We start from the raw sequence: 18321 nt of genomic DNA, 5'->3' as shown, positions 1-18321 counted from the left end.
TTCAAGTGAGTTTACTATGCTAACCACTTTTCAAAACTGATTTAAAAATTTAGATTTTATTATCATAATGATACCTACAGCAATATTGAATAAAAATATAATCATATATATACATACAAGAGTTGAAGTACAGCAAAGAATTTACCTATGACCAGTTGACACAATAAAACAGGTGCCCCAAATTACATAACCTCTGCTCGAAACATACAAAGCAATGTTTTTCTTGTACATTAAACAGCTGTTAATGACAGTTATATATGTTTCAGGAATGTTCTATCAATACTTATAAATAATCCCTGTCAATTTAAGCCCTTAAAATATTTTTTATTTATAATTTACCGGTATAAATAATAATATATTATGATAATATTAAATTAACTTTTACATATACATGTATGTACATGTAATACCACCATATTGTTTGTATAGGACTGAGCAACATGCAAAATCTACTTCTATCTTGGTAATTGACATGACACTGATGATCATGACACTTGTCAATTTATTTGATAAGGTACAACAGCTCTATATAACATGCAAACAATACTCAAATGCTACTTTTTTCAAATAATGGAATAAGATTAGAGATATTTTTTTAATTGAAAATAAAATTAATAATATAATGAAAGAATAGAATTTATGAATCAATCAGTATAAGGAAAGCAAAGTTTAAATTTATTTCATAGAAAATGCCAACAATGAAATTCAATATACACGTCAGAAAAAGGCCACTTTTGTTTGATTTTCATCACATTTTTATAATTGATGATGTCTACTTTAGATATTTGAATTTCTTTACATTGCCTTTGATGAACTCGCACACAAACAGATTGTCATTATTGTCCACACATAAACCAGTAGGATACTTTAAATCACAGTTATCAATGTAACGGAGAAACTGTCCATTCTGATCCAGAATGTGGATACAATGGTTGTCTCTATCGGCTGTCAGGATACGACTCTGACTGTCTGTTGTGATACCACGGGGTTTAAATGGTTTGTTCTTGGTAACTGAGGGATGACCGGTGTATCTCCATCTGAGTTTCCCGTCCTGATTAACCACCACTACTGCACCAGCCCAGAAGTCAGCTACACAGATGTCATGGTTTCTGTTCTCTGTGATGTATTTAATTTTATCACTCCCTGAGTACAGAGGTTTACCTTCATCATCAAATTGAATGGTTTGTTTCTCTGTAGATCCCGAGTAACGGACAACTTTGGATTGAGTTTCGTCATCACTGTACATGGTAACCAGGAGATCACCAGTAGAGGTGAAACACAGATTAATAGGCTTCCATCCCTGTAATTTGATCAACACTTCTGTCTGTCCATTCTTTACTATGTTCACTGTCCTATCTGTCCCATCACAGTACAGTAGATTCCCACCACTGTCTACAGCTATATCATTAGGCCATTCTTCTGATTTTGTTTTGATTGTTTGGAGGAGTGAACCTTTAATGTTGAAGCATTTGATATCATTGGTCTCTCCACTCGTCCAGATCCTGTCCTCATTCAGACAGGTAACACTGCGTAGATTTTCATACCCAGTCTGTATTGTGGCAACAAGCTCTGGTTCATCCAGTAGTTCTCTGACTGAAGTTTTGGGTTGGTTTAGTGACAAAACATTTTCTTCTGTAGCAGTAGATAATGGGGTGATCTGTCCAAACAAACTATACAGCTTCTCACGGTCTATAGGTTTTGGAATGAATGTTGGCAACGATACCTTAACCTTGGGTGGAAGCTTGCTGAACTCTCTGATCTTAGAGCTGTATTCAATGGTTGAAGATACTTCAGTGGATTTCTCGATTTTCCTTATGGCATGTAATGTTTCTTTTATGAGGGACTGTATCTGTTTGATTTCATTCAAGTGTTTCTGTAAAATGTCTCTGTGTTTCTCTTTTATGTCGCTGAGTTCAGTTTTCATTTTGTTGATGACGATGTCGATTTCTCTGTGCCATTGCTCTCCTTGTTTGGACATAGTTGTCGTAAGTTTCTCATATCCTCCATCCAGGTTGGCCAGCTGATTTTCCAAGTCGAGTGCAATTTCTTCATATGTAGGGGAAATATGATTTTGGAACTCTTGTGTATCTTTTTTAATATCGTCTTTCTTTTTCTTGAAAACTTCTGTAACTTCTACAAATTTATGTCTGCCATGTTGTTCAGATGCCATGCAGGAAGAACAAACAAAAATATTGTTGCAATCTTTGCACTGAAATTTACAATTCTTTTGTGAGTGTGTTTCACATTTTGGAAAAATGAGGGTTGATCTTCGTTCCTGGAATGGAACTATTTTATGTTTGTCATATCCATCTGAGATGTGTTTGCCTATACATGACATGCATAGGTTGAAATGACAAAAGTCACAGTAGCTGTGTACTATGGCGGTCTCACAAAGGTCACATCGAGGTACATCCTGGGCACTAGAATGAGGATCCATGGCTGTTCAATTTCTAAAAAAAATATTGAATACTTATAACTTTTATGTTCAATTATAAAAATAAAAGGATTTTCATGTTTTCTAAATTCTCAGACACTGTCACGGTGAAGAATTGATTTTGTATTTGACATTATTTTAATTTTGATTTCTCTATAAAAATCACCTAAATTATTAAAATTACCCCCCCCCCCCTTAATTTGTTTCCGTCGGATATTGATATAAATTACAAGACAGTTTTCAGAACTTTATAAATCATTTTATAAAAACTCAAGCTAATATTGTTGCGTTTGATTATCCGTAGTTTATGGAGTTGAATAAACAGAACATTAGATTCAAAACGAAAGTAGTTTTATAATTTTAAATACAGTCGTTTTAGGGTATTTCTACTCATAACTTCACGGGCCCTGGAAGTTATTGTAAATATATTGCATGTGCATGTATAAAAAAGTACTTTTTTATACATGCACATGCAATATATTTACAATAACTTCCAGGGCCCGTGCATAACTTCAGATCTAGGCCTAATTAGAATTAGGCTAACGTTTATATGTTTTAATCACCATAGCTTGCAATTTAATTTTAGTTAATAAGAAAACAAACCTTGTTATTAAAAAAATTACATATCCTTTAACTGTCTGGTATCCGTCCCCAAAACATGGCTGATCTTGCTCTGAATGTGACCACCTGATTAGAAATTTATAAACGAATACAAGAGTTACTCCCCGTTGATCGCTATCGACGTTGCCTGGTTTAAGTCTCTAAATAATTTTTCCTTGAGAGTAAATATCTATCGTCTTTTTCTTCTAAAATTAAAGTTTAGTCTATTAAAAAATATAGAACATGTAAAGAATAAGACACAAGTAGAATTACTATTTTGACGAATTAACATTTTCCACTTTTTCTCGCAGCAACAATTTTTTTAAAATTTACATATAAAAAATGGAATTATCATGGAGTTGCCCCCCCCCCCCCCCCCCCACACTTTTTGGGGAGTATGTAAAAAATTGATATGAAAATAAGGAAATGAGGAGTGAAATTGAAGTTATATAGTACGCCAGCCCCCCCCCCCTCTAATTATAGACACGTTTCACTGTAAAAAGATTTGAGACATTTAAAGTTTTTAAATGTTTTTGGTTTATACCCTGTGAAAAATAAGTAAATCCTTGTGCATCTCACATTAAATTTATAATGTTCGTAAAACGAAGCGAGACGGCAATGCATTGCTAGTCAAAATGAAGGCAGAAAATTTTCTTGATCCGCGCATGGTGAGATGCCTATAGATTTGTAGTCTACTCTCCCCTCCCTCGATCCCCCTCCTCCCCAACCCCCCCCCCCCCCCCCCAAAAAAAAATAATCGGGAGAGGGCTACATTATTGCAGCTAACAACCATCAAGTATGATACTCTGTAACTCTTTAAATTTCAGATGCTGGAGGAGGTTAAGCTTTTTGGAGCAGGTCATATATTTATGTTTATATAAATAATACTTCAAATTCAAATGTGCATGGTTGATTTAACTATTTAAATGAATCAGAGAGGTAGTTTCAGATACAGAGTGATCTTGATTATCTAGATGCTTAGGCAAGTTTAAGATGTTGGTGCAACTCAAATTGTGTTCGGGTCTTGAAGCTGGTTATAAAATGATAAATTCTGCTCATATCTAGTCAGACTTGAACTGTTTATATAACTATGGGTGTGTAAGTAGAGGTAGCTTCAGATAGAGTGCTTAATCTTGATTATCTTGATGCTGGAGCAGTTGTGAGCTTTTTAAATAGTTAAATGCAGGTTTGACTGATAAAACAACTGTTCTGACGAACTTTCATGGATCAACTTTGGATTTGAAACACTAAGGCTAGCTTCAGATACAGAGTTTGATCTCCATTATCAAGGATGCTACAAAAAACAATTTCTAACAAGGATGCTATACATATCACAATTTCTAACTGTCTGGTAGGCGTGTCCAAAATTCCTGCATCTGGTCAAAGTTAAAAAAAAATACAAGAGTCACTCCCTGTTCATCGCTATCGTTGTTGCCTGGTTAAAGTCTCTCGATATTTTTTCACTAGGTAAATATCATTTTTTTTTTTTAAATAAAACCTCAGTGTATTAAAAATCTATAGACTAAGGATTGAAAAAGACAGAAATAGAATTACTATTCTAGCGAATTAATCAATTATATTAATATTTTAGTTGGGAATATACCATATATGCATAATTCGCACTGTATATTTACATCTACCGAGTATTATTTCCTATATTTCTTACGGAAACTTATAGTTAATTCATAGCTCTATAGAAACAGCCAGACTGAGATCTACACGCCCCGTTTATCGATTGGTCGAAATCTACAGCGGCTGAAACTGAGAAGAAACCGACAGGAGTGAAATTGACACGCCCTGTTTAACGATTGGTCGAAGCCTACAGCGACCTAAGAAAAATCACGGACTGCACCAAATAATCATGATGATGTCAGACTCGGAGTCTCACAGGAGACGATTTGGCCGTTTCTGTTAGCTAAGGTACTTAAGTACATTAACAGCAATTTAGTGAATTTTACTTATTTTTGATAATCAATTTATTAATTAGTCAAAGAAAGATGTAAATATAAATAATAAAATGCTTTCTTCATGATGATTCATGCTAGTTATGAAGGTAGCGATCATTGCAGAAAAAAATTACATAACCCGCTAACGCGGATTATGTATTTTTTCTGCAATGTCGCTACCTTCATATCCCGAATGAATCACCAAAGAAAGCATTTTATTGTTTAAATACCCCCCCCCCCCCCCCAAAAAAAAAAAAAAAAAAGAATACGCGGGCTATGTTTTTATCAATGCATTATACTCGCTTGATATTTTTATAATAGTAAATACCTTTGTGCTGAAACTACATTCATCCAGTAATATGAAAAATGTCCAGATTATCTGATTTGAAACGCCCGCTCTCCTCATCAGATTTCAATACACATCCAAAAATACGGGGATTTTGCATTGCATCAGCCATAATAAAGCCCAGATGATAACGTTGAAAAATTGCGCGAGGTGTCCCGAGTACTTCCGAAAAGATAAAAACATTTCCCATTATAAATCTCCGTAAGAAATTTGCTTTCGTTTCTGTAAACTTAAATGAGTGAAAAGGGATAATTTGTCAATGAAGATATCTCGGGTATTTTCCATTTCGTCGATTTCAACTGTACTTTTTTCACAGGTGTGTGTATTTTTATCAAAAATCATCAAAAAGTGATGGAAGCAATAACTTGGGACAGACTTTAGCTGTTGGTATAAACAATATCTTTTAGTTCATCAAATGAAAATTAATAACACAAAACCACTCTTTTTCCAGAATCATAATACAGTCCTTATGATTGGAGCGTACTCAAAGCTAAATAAGTCCGTGCTATCCCCTTTAAATAGTTTTGGCCAGTTTGCGCTTTATAGAACCGCTTTATATCGTATATACATGTAACTTATACTTATTGAATTTATTGCTTATTATTCATTTTTTGCAATTACTTGTAGATTAAAACAATATTTCTTAGCCAATCAGAAAGCGTGGTATAACCAGAATCAAATTATTATAAATAAAAAAAAATATAGCGTGTTTTATGAATAGAACACTTTAAAAAGATGACATTCTTCAACTTCCGTTTTCTCCTTTTTTCCTTAAAAAAATAAGTATTTGACCCTGAATTCGGATGGCTACATAAACATAAAGATTATCATTGTAATGTGATGATGTGTGCTGTCTAAAAGGTTTTAAAAACCAACTTGTTTTTACATTGACTATAATGTATATACCAACTCAACAAGCAACAGATTCTTTAAATTGTGAGAAGATATCAGAAAATGGGATCCGTGCAGTGTGGAATTTTAGTCGCCGAAATTATCACCTCATAATATTCAAAGAATGATTCCTTATTACTTATATTTATATACTTTTTAACCATCATACGATTAAATATTTAGTATAAATAAGCAAACCCCGCTGGCGCCCCAATTACAAATCGATTTTTAAAAATATATATAAGCAAACCCCGCTGGCGCCTCAATTTGGCTTTATGAGTTATATAGTACAAAATCGATACGTAGTGTTATCACAGGCAAAGACACTGGAAAATGTAAATATATCAATTTCTGAGTATACATAAATTTCATGCCGATCACAAACGTTTAGGGAAGTGTAGAATGTGGGCGCTAATCTGAGATAATTGATAAAATTTGAGAAGAATTCCGAATAAAATAAATTAAACGTTTCACACGGTTGCTAAAAAAACACTCTTGCACGTTTTGCACGAATTGTCCGAAACGCTACCGTTTACACGCGTACGAAAAGCTATATTGCTTACACAAAACATTTCTCGCATGGAATTTGCATGCTTTTTGTTGTATATGCATTCCATATTAATTTTTTAATTCAATTGATATAATCAAAATATATTTCTAGATTTTGAATGACAAAATATTCATAGATTTAACATAGTGACAAAGATATACATGTATTTTAAATGTACTTCCCATTCTCTATGCAATACTATAATTATGATCGGCTGGCATATTAAGATTGGATTTTTTACATTTACAGCAATGATTAATGTTGGCATAGGGGAGCAACAAATGAACAACACTTTAACATAATAAAATATTTCATTAATCCACCACAAAACTCTTAAAGAGAGAGAGAGAGAGAGAGAGAGAGAGAGAGAGAGAGAGAGAGAGAGAGAGAGAGAGAGAGAGAGAGAGAGAGAGAGAAGTTGGACGTGCTTTCGAAGAGGTTGCAGATAAATCATGCAATAATGCATTGCTGGATGAAATTATATGTACTAACAGGTATTACTTCAATTAAAGTTATTTACAGTATTTAAAAAACACACATTGCAAAATGACTTCTATTTTGTTATGCAAAATAAAATTAACTCTAACACTTCACATGAATAATGTATATATAACTGTTCATATTATGCTGTGTTTATCAAGCGACATGTTTTAGTCAAAATGGGGGGGGGGGGTGATTATATATAGAAGGGATTTTCAAGCACACTGTTGCATCAAACTCACAGACGATATATCGGGATATTTGTTCAAAAAAATATTTAAACAATCCGTGTAAGTAAATTAAACCGGGACGGAAAGAGGGGCGCAGGATAATTGTATATGGAAAAGTAACTTTAGACAACCCCTTTCACAGGCACGCACGCACGCACGCACACACTATCCAAACATGAACACTCTTGATCATATCCAAAGAGTAAAATATGAAATGCTTATCTCATGAATTAAACACACAACATATAATATCTACAAATAATTTTTTTATCTGTTCTAGTGGTGACGGTACCCAGGTTCCACAGGTTTCCTGTGATGGGGCATGGCAAAAGCGAGGGACGGGTCAGAATTATGACAGCCTTTCAGGACACGTAACCGTTGTCTGCAAATACACCAGAAAATGTCTCGGATTCGGTTTAGCATGCACATCATGTCGGAAGTGTACATACGCCAGAAGAAATAAAACACAAGTTAAAACCATAACAGCAAGAGAAATTGGACAGGATCCGCGAAGGGAATGGAACCATTTTTAACGGTGAAATGTCTCAAGTCATTGAAAGATAAAGGCTTTAATGTCAAAAAGCTAACCATGGATGATGATACAACCACATTCATCAGAGCTAAAAAAGCAATCTCCCCGGAATTAACAAAATCTAGCGATAAAAATCATGTCATCAAGAATCTTACTAGCAATTTATACAAACTTCGACAGGATAACAAAAAAGTGAAGATTATCAACTATTTCAAGAGATGTTTTTCATACGCAGTCCAGCAAAATCGAGGTAGCCCAGCATCCCTGCAGAAAAATTTAGAGGTTATTGTTACCCATGCATTTGGAGAGCATGTCAAGTGTGATGCACACTGCATGATGCGGATTTTTGAAATCCCCAAATTTGTACAAGCACAAGTCGCTACCGCACGGCAAAGACCTACGCGACGATCGAGGGTCTGCGGAAGTCATTGTCTTGTGTATTCGCTAAATATGCCGCTAATGACAAACTTGCTGATTTAGAGTCTTCAAATTCAAATGAGAATCTCAACCAAATGATTGCAAAGAAGGCGCCAAAATCCCAGCACTATTCTGGGTCAGAGAGTTTAGCTTATCGCCTGTCTGCATCTGTAGCACAGAAAAATGATGGACACAAATATCTGTTAGAGGTAAGTATTTACATTTTAAAAGAATACACATGTTTATTATTTGTAAATTAGGGGGGGGGGGGGGTGTCATGGTGATGGGTGACCGAATTACCGGAATATTTTTGTGTAAGAATTTTTTTTTTATTATCTTGTTATACATAATTGTCTCTTCTAATTACCTAGGTCAACAAAACGTGCACTCTTTCACCTGGAAAAACACAGCAGAAAGCTTTAGGCTTCAAAAATTGGACGTAAAGAGAAACATAAGGAGATCCAAACAGGTCACAGTCCAGGCGAAGCAGAATAGGCTAAGGGCGATGGAAAATCGGCATTCTGCACAAGCACTAGACGAACAACGTACGAGTCGGGTGTTTTAATAAATAAAGAGGAGGCTCAGCTTCAAGAAGAGATACAAGAAATCCCTTTACCAGTAACTGACAAAAAACGGACGGTGGTCTCCCCTACTCCGTCTACTTCTAGTTCAATTATTGTTCTTGATCTAGAAACTACAGGATTTGGTAAGTGTTTAATATACATATAATGAAGTGATGAAAATATGGAATTTAAATAATCATTTGTTTCAAAGAGGTAAGACATTGTGTGTATTTATTTTCAGCTACAGAAAGCAGTATTATACAAAATTGCGGCAAGAGATTTCAAAACATCTGATCATTTTGTGAGATTCATCATGCCAGAAAATGGTTTTGTCCCGTCTGCCGTATCAAAGCTGACTGGCATTGAAGTCCATGGACTGACCATTTTAACCTTGTTCCGGTAGAATTTACATCATGCGAACGTGCAGTTGATGAATCCTGGCATGGCTGAAAAAATACAAATCGCCGCTGCTTGTTGCGCACAATGCAAAGTTCGATGCGTGCATCCTAGTGTCGACCATGTGCAGACTTAAGATGGATGACCACCCAAAGGACATCGCTGGATTTAGTGATTCAATACATCTTTTCAAACAAGAATATCCATGCAGGAAGAGGACAAACTACAAACTGGAAAGTCTATCAACCGACCTAATGGAGCAGAAGTTTGAAAACATGCATAGCGCCGAAGTCGACGTCAACATATTGACATCTCTATTGAAAAGAGTGTCAAAAGTACATGGAAAACAATCAAAAACTAATCAACCAAAAAATATATCTGTCAAGTTTCAGTGGTTTGATGGTGCAGCAATCTAGCCGCGGAGGGAATTAATATGGCAAATTTCACATATCTTTAGCTAGAAAACGGGCAGGAACGGAAGGGATAAAAAATATGCTGAGGGGGGAAAATTACAAAACTTGATTCTGTTTGTGAAAAACTTTCCAAGTTCTACAATTTTAAAAATAATGCACAATGAATCATGGTTAATGTATGTGATCTTACAAAAACAACATGTTTCATTAGGGTCAAGTAAGCCTTCTCTTTTCTTGTCTTCCTAGATAAAATGATCTCTTTTATGCTTTCAAATTATCCAAAAACTCATTATTACCATTTTTTAAAAAATATTATGTATTTTTAATTAGTTTACTGATCATAAGCACTTTTATCTTTTGAAAAAAAAAATCACTTTTACTCAAATGTTATAAATGTATGAATGTGTACATGTACGTAATATCAGATAAAATGTGCTTATACTTCCACATTTTTTGTTTTTTTTTTGTTTTGGGGTTTTTTTTAGGGGGGGGGGTGCTATATAGTGCTATATTAATGTAAAAGAGAAATCCTAGACATTCATTCAATATAACTCTGAAAAAAGTTGCAGTTTTAACAATTCTAAATTAATTCTCTTGTAAATCCTATAAGAAAATTTAATGAAAGAGATTAATAACGAGTTTTGACGTTGTACTTACAAGTATGACGTCAAATACGGAAAAGCGACAATTTTCGGTAAATAATCGGAAATGCAAAATATCTAGCGAGAACACATATCAATTTTTTTACATAATTAATTTGTAAATAACCTTTTCTTTACGTACAGAAAATGTTGTTAGATTCGTCTAAGTTGTTAAAAAGTTATTGACAATATCTTGAAATAACTTCATTTCGAAAATGAAGAAAAAAAATGTTCATTTTCCTATATATTTCATTAGAAAAGCGTCAAAACAGCGAAAAAAAAAACGATATTAACTTTGAGGCGGTTTTGCATGAAAATAATTTAGGCAAAGTTCATAATTTTTTTTTATATAATGAAGTTTAAATGCTAACAAACGAATTGAAAAATTTTCAGGGTATGTTTTCTCGTTAGATTTTTTATGGGTAACCCGCAACCCACCTTAAGCTTTGACATAAGATATTTTTATTAATATACTAACATTAAGTAAAGAAAAAATCCAAAGTTTTAGCTTTAAAATTTATCAGTTTCATATATATTTATATAGAGCTCTTTTTAGGAGATTTAAATTAACGTCTAAAAATGGCCGTGACCATCGATCCTTTTCAGTATTTCGGATTAAGTTTCCTGACACCCCACAACCAGCAATTTGATGGATCGATAAAGAATATTTTTTGAAATATGATTTCACCAAACAGAGACCAATATCGGCTGAATTATTTTATGTGAACTTGCTTATGTATTTTTTAAGTGAAACAAGGAAAAATGTTTTGACTGCGAACATGGTATTTTAGATCTTAAAATCTGATCGATAAATCATTCGAATAATAAGTTTTAACAGTGGAGTAACTTTAATTATAATCTTGGTTTAATCATTAATTCTGGGTGTTGTACTCGCATACCCAGTACATGTAAACAGTTAGTAGTAGGGGGAATTATACAAGTCAAGACAAGTATAATTCATGATCAATTTAGAGTCTAGAGACTCTTTAATATTGCCAATAAACAGAATTTCATTATATAGTGACTTGTATCGCAGAAATTTTAATAAAAATGTGTTTTTACTCGTAATAATCAGATAAATGTAATTCCTTGTGATGAGAACCAAACTTCGGTACAATATGTCAGTATCTTGCTGTAACAATTTTTTTTCTTTTAAGATATACACAATCTTTCACTTAAAGTTTATTTGAAAATGATTTTTGTTACTTTCTGTTTACTGCAATAAAAATGATAATATTGCAGAGACTATTTTACATATAATGAAACATAACACTAAAAAACTTAAATTTAAAACAAACTTGAATTTACCCTACCTGAGGATGCTTCCACTATAAGAATTAGATGGGTGAATAAGGCGTGTAAACTGCCTTTATGAGGAAAGATAAGATACTTTAAAATCAAAATACATGTGTCAGCAAATCTCATAATTTCTTTCTAAATTATTGAAAACAAAGTATATTTACCGTAACATATATTTATAACTCTTAAATGTGTTAAATATTTGAAATAGGCTGATCTAAACTGCCGTATGCGTGTCAAAACCTCCATATAGTGTCTATTTTAGAACTTCAATGCCTTTTCTTTTATAGAGTGGTTCTGAGCTCCATATTTTTGTCATAGTCTATATAAGGTTTAAAAGAAATCAAACCGATTTCAATCAACGAAAACGTGGAGAGATGACCCACTATACTTTAAAAATGTCATTTTGTATCCCAACAATTGAACGTTAATTTAGAAAAATAATACAAGTCCGAAAATTCGTGGTTGAAGTCGCATATAGCATTCAGTGGAATTTGCTGTGACTGAAATGGCTCAGTGGTTATAGCACCAGACACTAGATAACATTATAGAGCTAGGGATTTTAGGTTGTGGGTTAGAGACAACCTTAACTTTAGAATTTATTTTTCAAGTTTTATCTTATCGTTTGTTAAAATAGTCAAAACTGAATATAGTTAGATATTGTGCTCTTGTTAACTTGTATTGTAACATTATATTTACATTTTCAACTGTCTTTGTCTGTGATAACAATACATTACGAATCAATTGTGAACCCTGAAACCCGATAACTTCATAAAACATGAGTGACACAAAATGGGCGTGTCTTAAATCATAACCGAAAAATGGTATTGGCTGCGCTGCATAGTAATACACAGCATGCGCTACATAAAAATTTAAAGTGTACAAATTGGAAATAATGTAAATATAAGTAATAAAGAATCATTCTAAGAATATTATGAGGTGATAATTTCGGTTGGAGCGTGGTCTAACGGAGAATAATGTCCGCGGCATCTCTTTGATCTTGGCAATAACTGTAGTAGAATCCATCATAAAGCCCGAAGGGTTTTATTGGATTTGACCACGCCCCGACCGAAATTATCACCTCATAATACTCAAAGAATGATTCCTTATTCCTTACAGCAAGTATATTTAGTTGGAAAAAAATAAATATGAAATTGTATTTCATGACTAAACCAAATGGGCATATGTTCTATCTTGTTCCCCCATCTTCTTTGAGCTTTTCTGGCCTAATGGTTTTTGAGAAGAAGTTTTTAAAGATGTTCTCTATATACATGTATTCCAAAATATATATTAAGTGTAAAAATCTGTCCCCCACTGTGGCCCCACCCTACCCCACGGGGACCATGATTTGAACATAGTTACTTGAATTATATAACACTACCTGAGGATGCTTCCACACATATTGGAGAACTTCTTGCCAAATAGTTTTTTAGAAGAAGATTTTTAAAGATGTTCTCAAAATATTTCTATGTAAAACTTGACCCCCCCTCCCCCAATCGTGGCCCCCTATCATCGGGACAATGATTTGAACAAACCTGAAAAAATGGTTGTTTACTTGTCATTCTTTTTGTATAAAAGCTGTATATATACATGTAACACACAATGCTCAATGGTGAACTAAGAATTTCCTGCTTCAAAATGAAAGTATTGATTAGAGAAACCATCTTCAATGAAAAAAACCCCCTTAGTATCCTCATTATTGATACAAGTAAATGAATGAAAAGAATTGAAGAATTGATTAGTATGAGGAAACTAAAGCTTTATTGTATTTAATAAACAATTCTAACAATGGAATTAAAGTTGCTCACAAAAAGGCCACATTTGTTTGATTTGGATCACATTTTTACCATTGATGAATGTCTACTTAATGTATTCTTGGTAAGAATGAACACTTGGTGGCCAGGCATAGCTACCGATTTTCTTCATACTCAACAGTTTGATAAACTTTAATGAGTGAAAAGGCCAAGCACCATTTATTTGTTGCTATGTGGTCCCGTTGCCATGGTAGCAGAGGATAAAGCTGTCAAAATGGCATTTTAATTAAAGCTTATTTGAGAACATATTGTGGATAATGGCAACAAATAAGAGATTCAAATGTATTATATATGACATAAAGTATGACAAAAAATTGTCTTTTTCAACATGTTTCAAGAGAAAGACAACAAATTGATAGAGAAACATATATTTTCATAGTATTCTAAGTAAACAGGAATTTCAAAATATGGCCCTTCATTCAATTTGAAATTTAAAAGGTATTTAAAAATGTAAATTGAGAACCGTTGCTATGGTTAGGACCTGAAATAATCAGAAAAAGTCTAATATTTTGTGTCACAAAGGCATTGGAACCGGGGGGTGGGGGGGAGGAGGCTGAGCCCCCCCCCCCTTTTTTCGCAAAGTTAGACCTAACCATTAGGCACATAGCATCATAGAGGGTTCAGCCCCCCCCCCCCCCCCACACACTTTTTCTCGCAGGAAAGATAATTGTTCCTAAATTTTCCTTGAAAAGATGGAAATATTGAGATGTTGGAGTCACAGGTATACTAAGCCCCCCCCCCCCCTGAATTAGGAAGGATTAAGAATTTCAAGATTTGGGGAAAAAAATTTTGGTAGATAAGATTTTTTTTTGGAACTATAGGTAACTTCCCCCCAACGGATTTGGATTTTGATGATTTTGGGAATTCGATTTTTTTTTTCCCTTTTTTTCTGTTTTTGCTTTTCAAGATTTCTGAGGATTAGTCTAGCCCCCACACTTTCAATTTGTTTCCGACGCCACTGTGTCATGTTTAAACAGGTATTATTCATAATCATAAAAGTGATATTTTCATCATGCTGATATCAATTGTTGAGAAAAAAATCAAGTACTGGTATGTCCTTAAATTGATGCAATTTGTATAAATCAGAATTTTTACATAAAAAAAAATCTGTTGCTATGTATGGTTTTCTTTATCAATTTTTTTTCTCTGAAGTGAAAGTTGACAATATGACAAAAGTTGTTTTGTGTCTTTGATAGCTAACTTTTATTATATGACTTTGTAGCAGGTAAGATTTGCTATTTTCAGTCTTTAGCCTTAGTTACCAAAACAACAGTTACCCCTAGCAACCAATTTTAGTGTATTTTTTTTTATGATTTACTACAAGGTCTATTCAAGTATGAAATACAAAGAAAATTGGTGACTGTGTGTGGCTAGTCCTCTATATAAGTCTTTGTTTCATACATAGAATTATGATAAATATTTGATTTTCTTTACTTTCCCTTTCAAATACTCGCACACAAACAAATTGTCATTATTGTCCACACATAAATCAAACGGATCCTCCAGATCACAGTTATCAATGTAACGGAGAAACTGTCCATTCTGATCCAGAATGTGGATAAATTGGTTTTCGTTGTCTATAGTCAGGATACGACATTGACTGTCTGTTGTGATACCACGAGGATCAAACGTTTCCTTTATTGAGGGATGACCAGTGTATCTCCATCTGAGTTTACCGTCCTGATTAACCACCACTACTGCTTCGGCAATACAGTCAGAAACGCAGATGTCATGGTTTCTGTTTTCTGTGATGAATTTAACGTTATTATTCCCTGAGTACAGAGGTTTACCTTCATCATCAAATTGAATGGTTTGTTTCTCAGTGGATCCCGAGTAACGGACAACTTTGGATTGAGTTTCATCATTCCTGAACATGGTAACCAGGAGATCACCAGTGGAGGTGACACACAGCTTACCAGGCTTCCATCCCTGTAATTTGACCAACTCTGTTGCCTCTTCATTCTTTGCTTTATACACTGACCTAGCTTTCCAGTCAGAGTACAGGAGATCCCCATCACTGTCTAAATCTATATCATTTGGAAATTTCCCTGATTTAGTGTGGACTAATTGGATAAGTGAACCTTGAAGGTTGAAGCATTTGATATCATTGGTCTCTCCACTTGTCCAGATCCTGTCTTCATTAAGACAGGTAACACTGCGTAGACATTCATACCCAGTCTCTATTGTGACAACAAGCTCCGGTTCATCCAGTAGATATCCGGATGAAGCGTTGGTTTTGTTAAGTGACAAGACATTCTCCTCTACAGCTGCAGATAATGGGGTGAGCTTTCCAAACAAACTGTTTAACTTCTCATGGTCTATTGGCTTTGGAATGAATGTTGGCAGTGATACCTGAATCTTTGGTGAAAGCTTTCTAAAGTCTCTGATCTCGGAGTTGTATTCAATGGTTGGGGCCACTTCAGTTGATATCTCAATTTTCCTTATGACTTGTAATGTTTCTTTTATGCAAGAGTGAATCAGTTTGATTTCATCCAAGTGTTTTCTTAAAACGTCTTTGTGTTTAACTTTCATTTTGCTGATTTCAGTTTTCATTTTGTTGATGATGGCGTCGATTTCTCTGTGCCATTGCTCTCCTTGTTTGGACATTTCTGTTGTAAGTTTCTCATATCCTTCATCCAGGTTGGCAAGCTGATTTTTCATGACGCGTTCAATTTCTTCATATGTTGGGAAAATATGATTTTCTATCTTTTCTATATCCATTTTTATATCTTCCTTCTTTGTCTTGTAAATTTCTGTTACCTCTTCATAATTATGTCCCTTGTGTTGCTTAGATTCAGTACAGGAAGAACAAACAAAAATGTTGTTGCAATCTTTGCACTGAAATTCACAATTATTTTGTGGATGCGTTTTGCATTTGGGATAAATGAGGGTCGATCTTTGTTCTTGGAGTTGCACAATTTTATGTTGGTCGCATCCATCTGAAATGTGTTTGCCTATACATGGCTTACAGAGGTTGACATGACAAAAGTCACAGCAGCTGTAGACTATGGCGGTCTCACAAAGGTCACATTGGTGCACATCCTGGGCACTAGAATGAGGATCCATGGATGATCTGTGAAAAAAACTTAAAGACTTATTCTTACAGTGTATTTGTTCAGTGACAATTATAAGAATTTTGTTTTAATCCTCAGTCAGATAGTGGAGAATTGATATTGTATGTAAATTCTTGATAATGATAATGTTCACATAAAATATATCCCCCCCCCCCCCACCTTTCAGGATTTTTCTTTCATTCAGATGTTGATAAATGCACAGGCACATAGCATCATTTATGAAAGTTGGGAGGTGGGTAGGGAGACGAATTCAAAATGGGATGGGGGTGTGTTGTACTTCACCTATAACTTTAATTTTACTGTTCATTTTTCTTATTTTTACTACAAATTTTTACCTGGTCTCAAAAAGGGGGGGGGGGTCAACTCTTTCATCATGTTTTCATATGTAAATTTGAGGAGCTGTCCAGAAAATTTTTTGCTGCCAACCCCACCCCCACCCCACCCCTTTGATGCTACGTACCTAATGGAAAATGCATTTATAAATCATTAGTTTATAAAAAAAAATGGTTGGTATTGTTGCCATGGTTGCGTCTGGTAAGTACATTGTTCCAATGCAGAACATAAGATTCAAAACGAAAGTAGCTTACAGTGATTAGAATTACATGTTTTAATCACCATAGTTATCAACATATGTGTTGGTTAAGTGAATATGCAACTATAGATATATTACAAACCTTGTTAACAAGAAATTACACAATCTCTAGCTGTCTGGTATGCGTGCCCAAAACATGACAGATCCTGCTCTAAATGCGACCACCTGATAAAGATGCAGGAGTTATTCCCCGTTCATCGCTATATGTTGTATGGATCAATATTGCCTGATTTGCTTATTTTTTTCGCATGAGAGATTTAAATATTCATTATATTCTTGAATTAAGCCTCATTTTATTAATTATTTTGATAATGTACAAAATTAGACACAAGTACATGTAGATTTAATATAAAAAAAACCCCAATAATTATTATTATAAAAATGTTCATCTATAGTAATATTAATCATCGAAGAAAAGATATACCCAGATATGTATTTTTCCCCTGTAAAGCTCAATACCATCAAATCCAGATAAATCACCAAAGAAATCATCCGTCCGTATTGTTTGAACATGCCAGGCACGTAGCATCGTTTTGAAAGTGGGGGGGGGGGGGGCAGACCCATCCAAAAATATTGACAAGCAAAAAAAAAAAAAAAAAAAAAAGGGAAAGTTTCCATAAAATTTTCAAATCCTAATCCGGGGGGGGGGGGGGGTTTAGACTCAACTATACTTCCAAAAAAATTCTTCCCTACCAAATTTTTTTCCCCTCCAAATCATGAAATTCCTAATCCGTGGGGGGGGGGGGTTACTTCAATTTGACTACTCATTTCCTTAATCTCATATCAATTTTTTACTATCTTCCAAAAAAGTGGGGGGGCCAACTCCATTATAATTCATTTTTTTATGTGTAAATTTTAAAAAATGTGTTGCTGCGAGAAAAAGTGTGGGGGGGGGGGGGGGGGCAGGCCCCCCCCACCCCTGGCCCCCCAGATGCTACGTGCCTGCATGCTCTAATGTTTTATATAACACAAAACCGCTCTCTTCTCAAATAAAAAAAAATCTTCAGCACCTAACGAGTTAAAGTGAAGATCGCGAAGGGTCTTTTTTTTAAATAATTTTATTCTATTTTGTGCAAGAAGAGGCCAAGGGTCTGATCTGAGAA

The 18321-nt window shown here is 34.4% G+C and overlaps 2 protein-coding genes across 2 annotated transcripts; both read right to left on the bottom strand.

The window, feature by feature from the left end:
* Positions 1-40: 40 nt before the first annotated feature.
* Positions 41-3162, bottom strand: LOC109620450 (Tripartite motif-containing protein 3). The gene is made up of 2 exons (XM_066081992.1): positions 3038-3162; positions 41-2450 (listed from the first exon to the last, which is right to left on the bottom strand). Exon 2 carries the CDS (start codon positions 2435-2437, stop codon positions 773-775), a length of 1665 nt encoding a protein of 554 aa, XP_065938064.1. The 5' UTR covers positions 2438-2450; positions 3038-3162; the 3' UTR covers positions 41-772.
* Positions 3163-14876: 11714 nt separating this feature from the next.
* Positions 14877-17392, bottom strand: LOC117682143 (tripartite motif-containing protein 2-like). Its single transcript, XM_066081973.1, has 2 exons — positions 17301-17392; positions 14877-16625 (listed from the first exon to the last, which is right to left on the bottom strand). Exon 2 carries the CDS (start codon positions 16616-16618, stop codon positions 14960-14962), a length of 1659 nt encoding a protein of 552 aa, XP_065938045.1. The 5' UTR covers positions 16619-16625; positions 17301-17392; the 3' UTR covers positions 14877-14959.
* Between the last annotated feature and the right edge of the window lie 929 nt (positions 17393-18321).

This window comes from Magallana gigas, chromosome 4, assembly GCF_963853765.1.
Source record: "Magallana gigas chromosome 4, xbMagGiga1.1, whole genome shotgun sequence".
Classification (NCBI taxonomy): Eukaryota; Metazoa; Mollusca; class Bivalvia; order Ostreida; family Ostreidae; genus Magallana; species Magallana gigas.
Note: the sequence above shows the minus strand (reverse complement) of the source record. Positions and strands in the feature narration are given on the sequence as shown.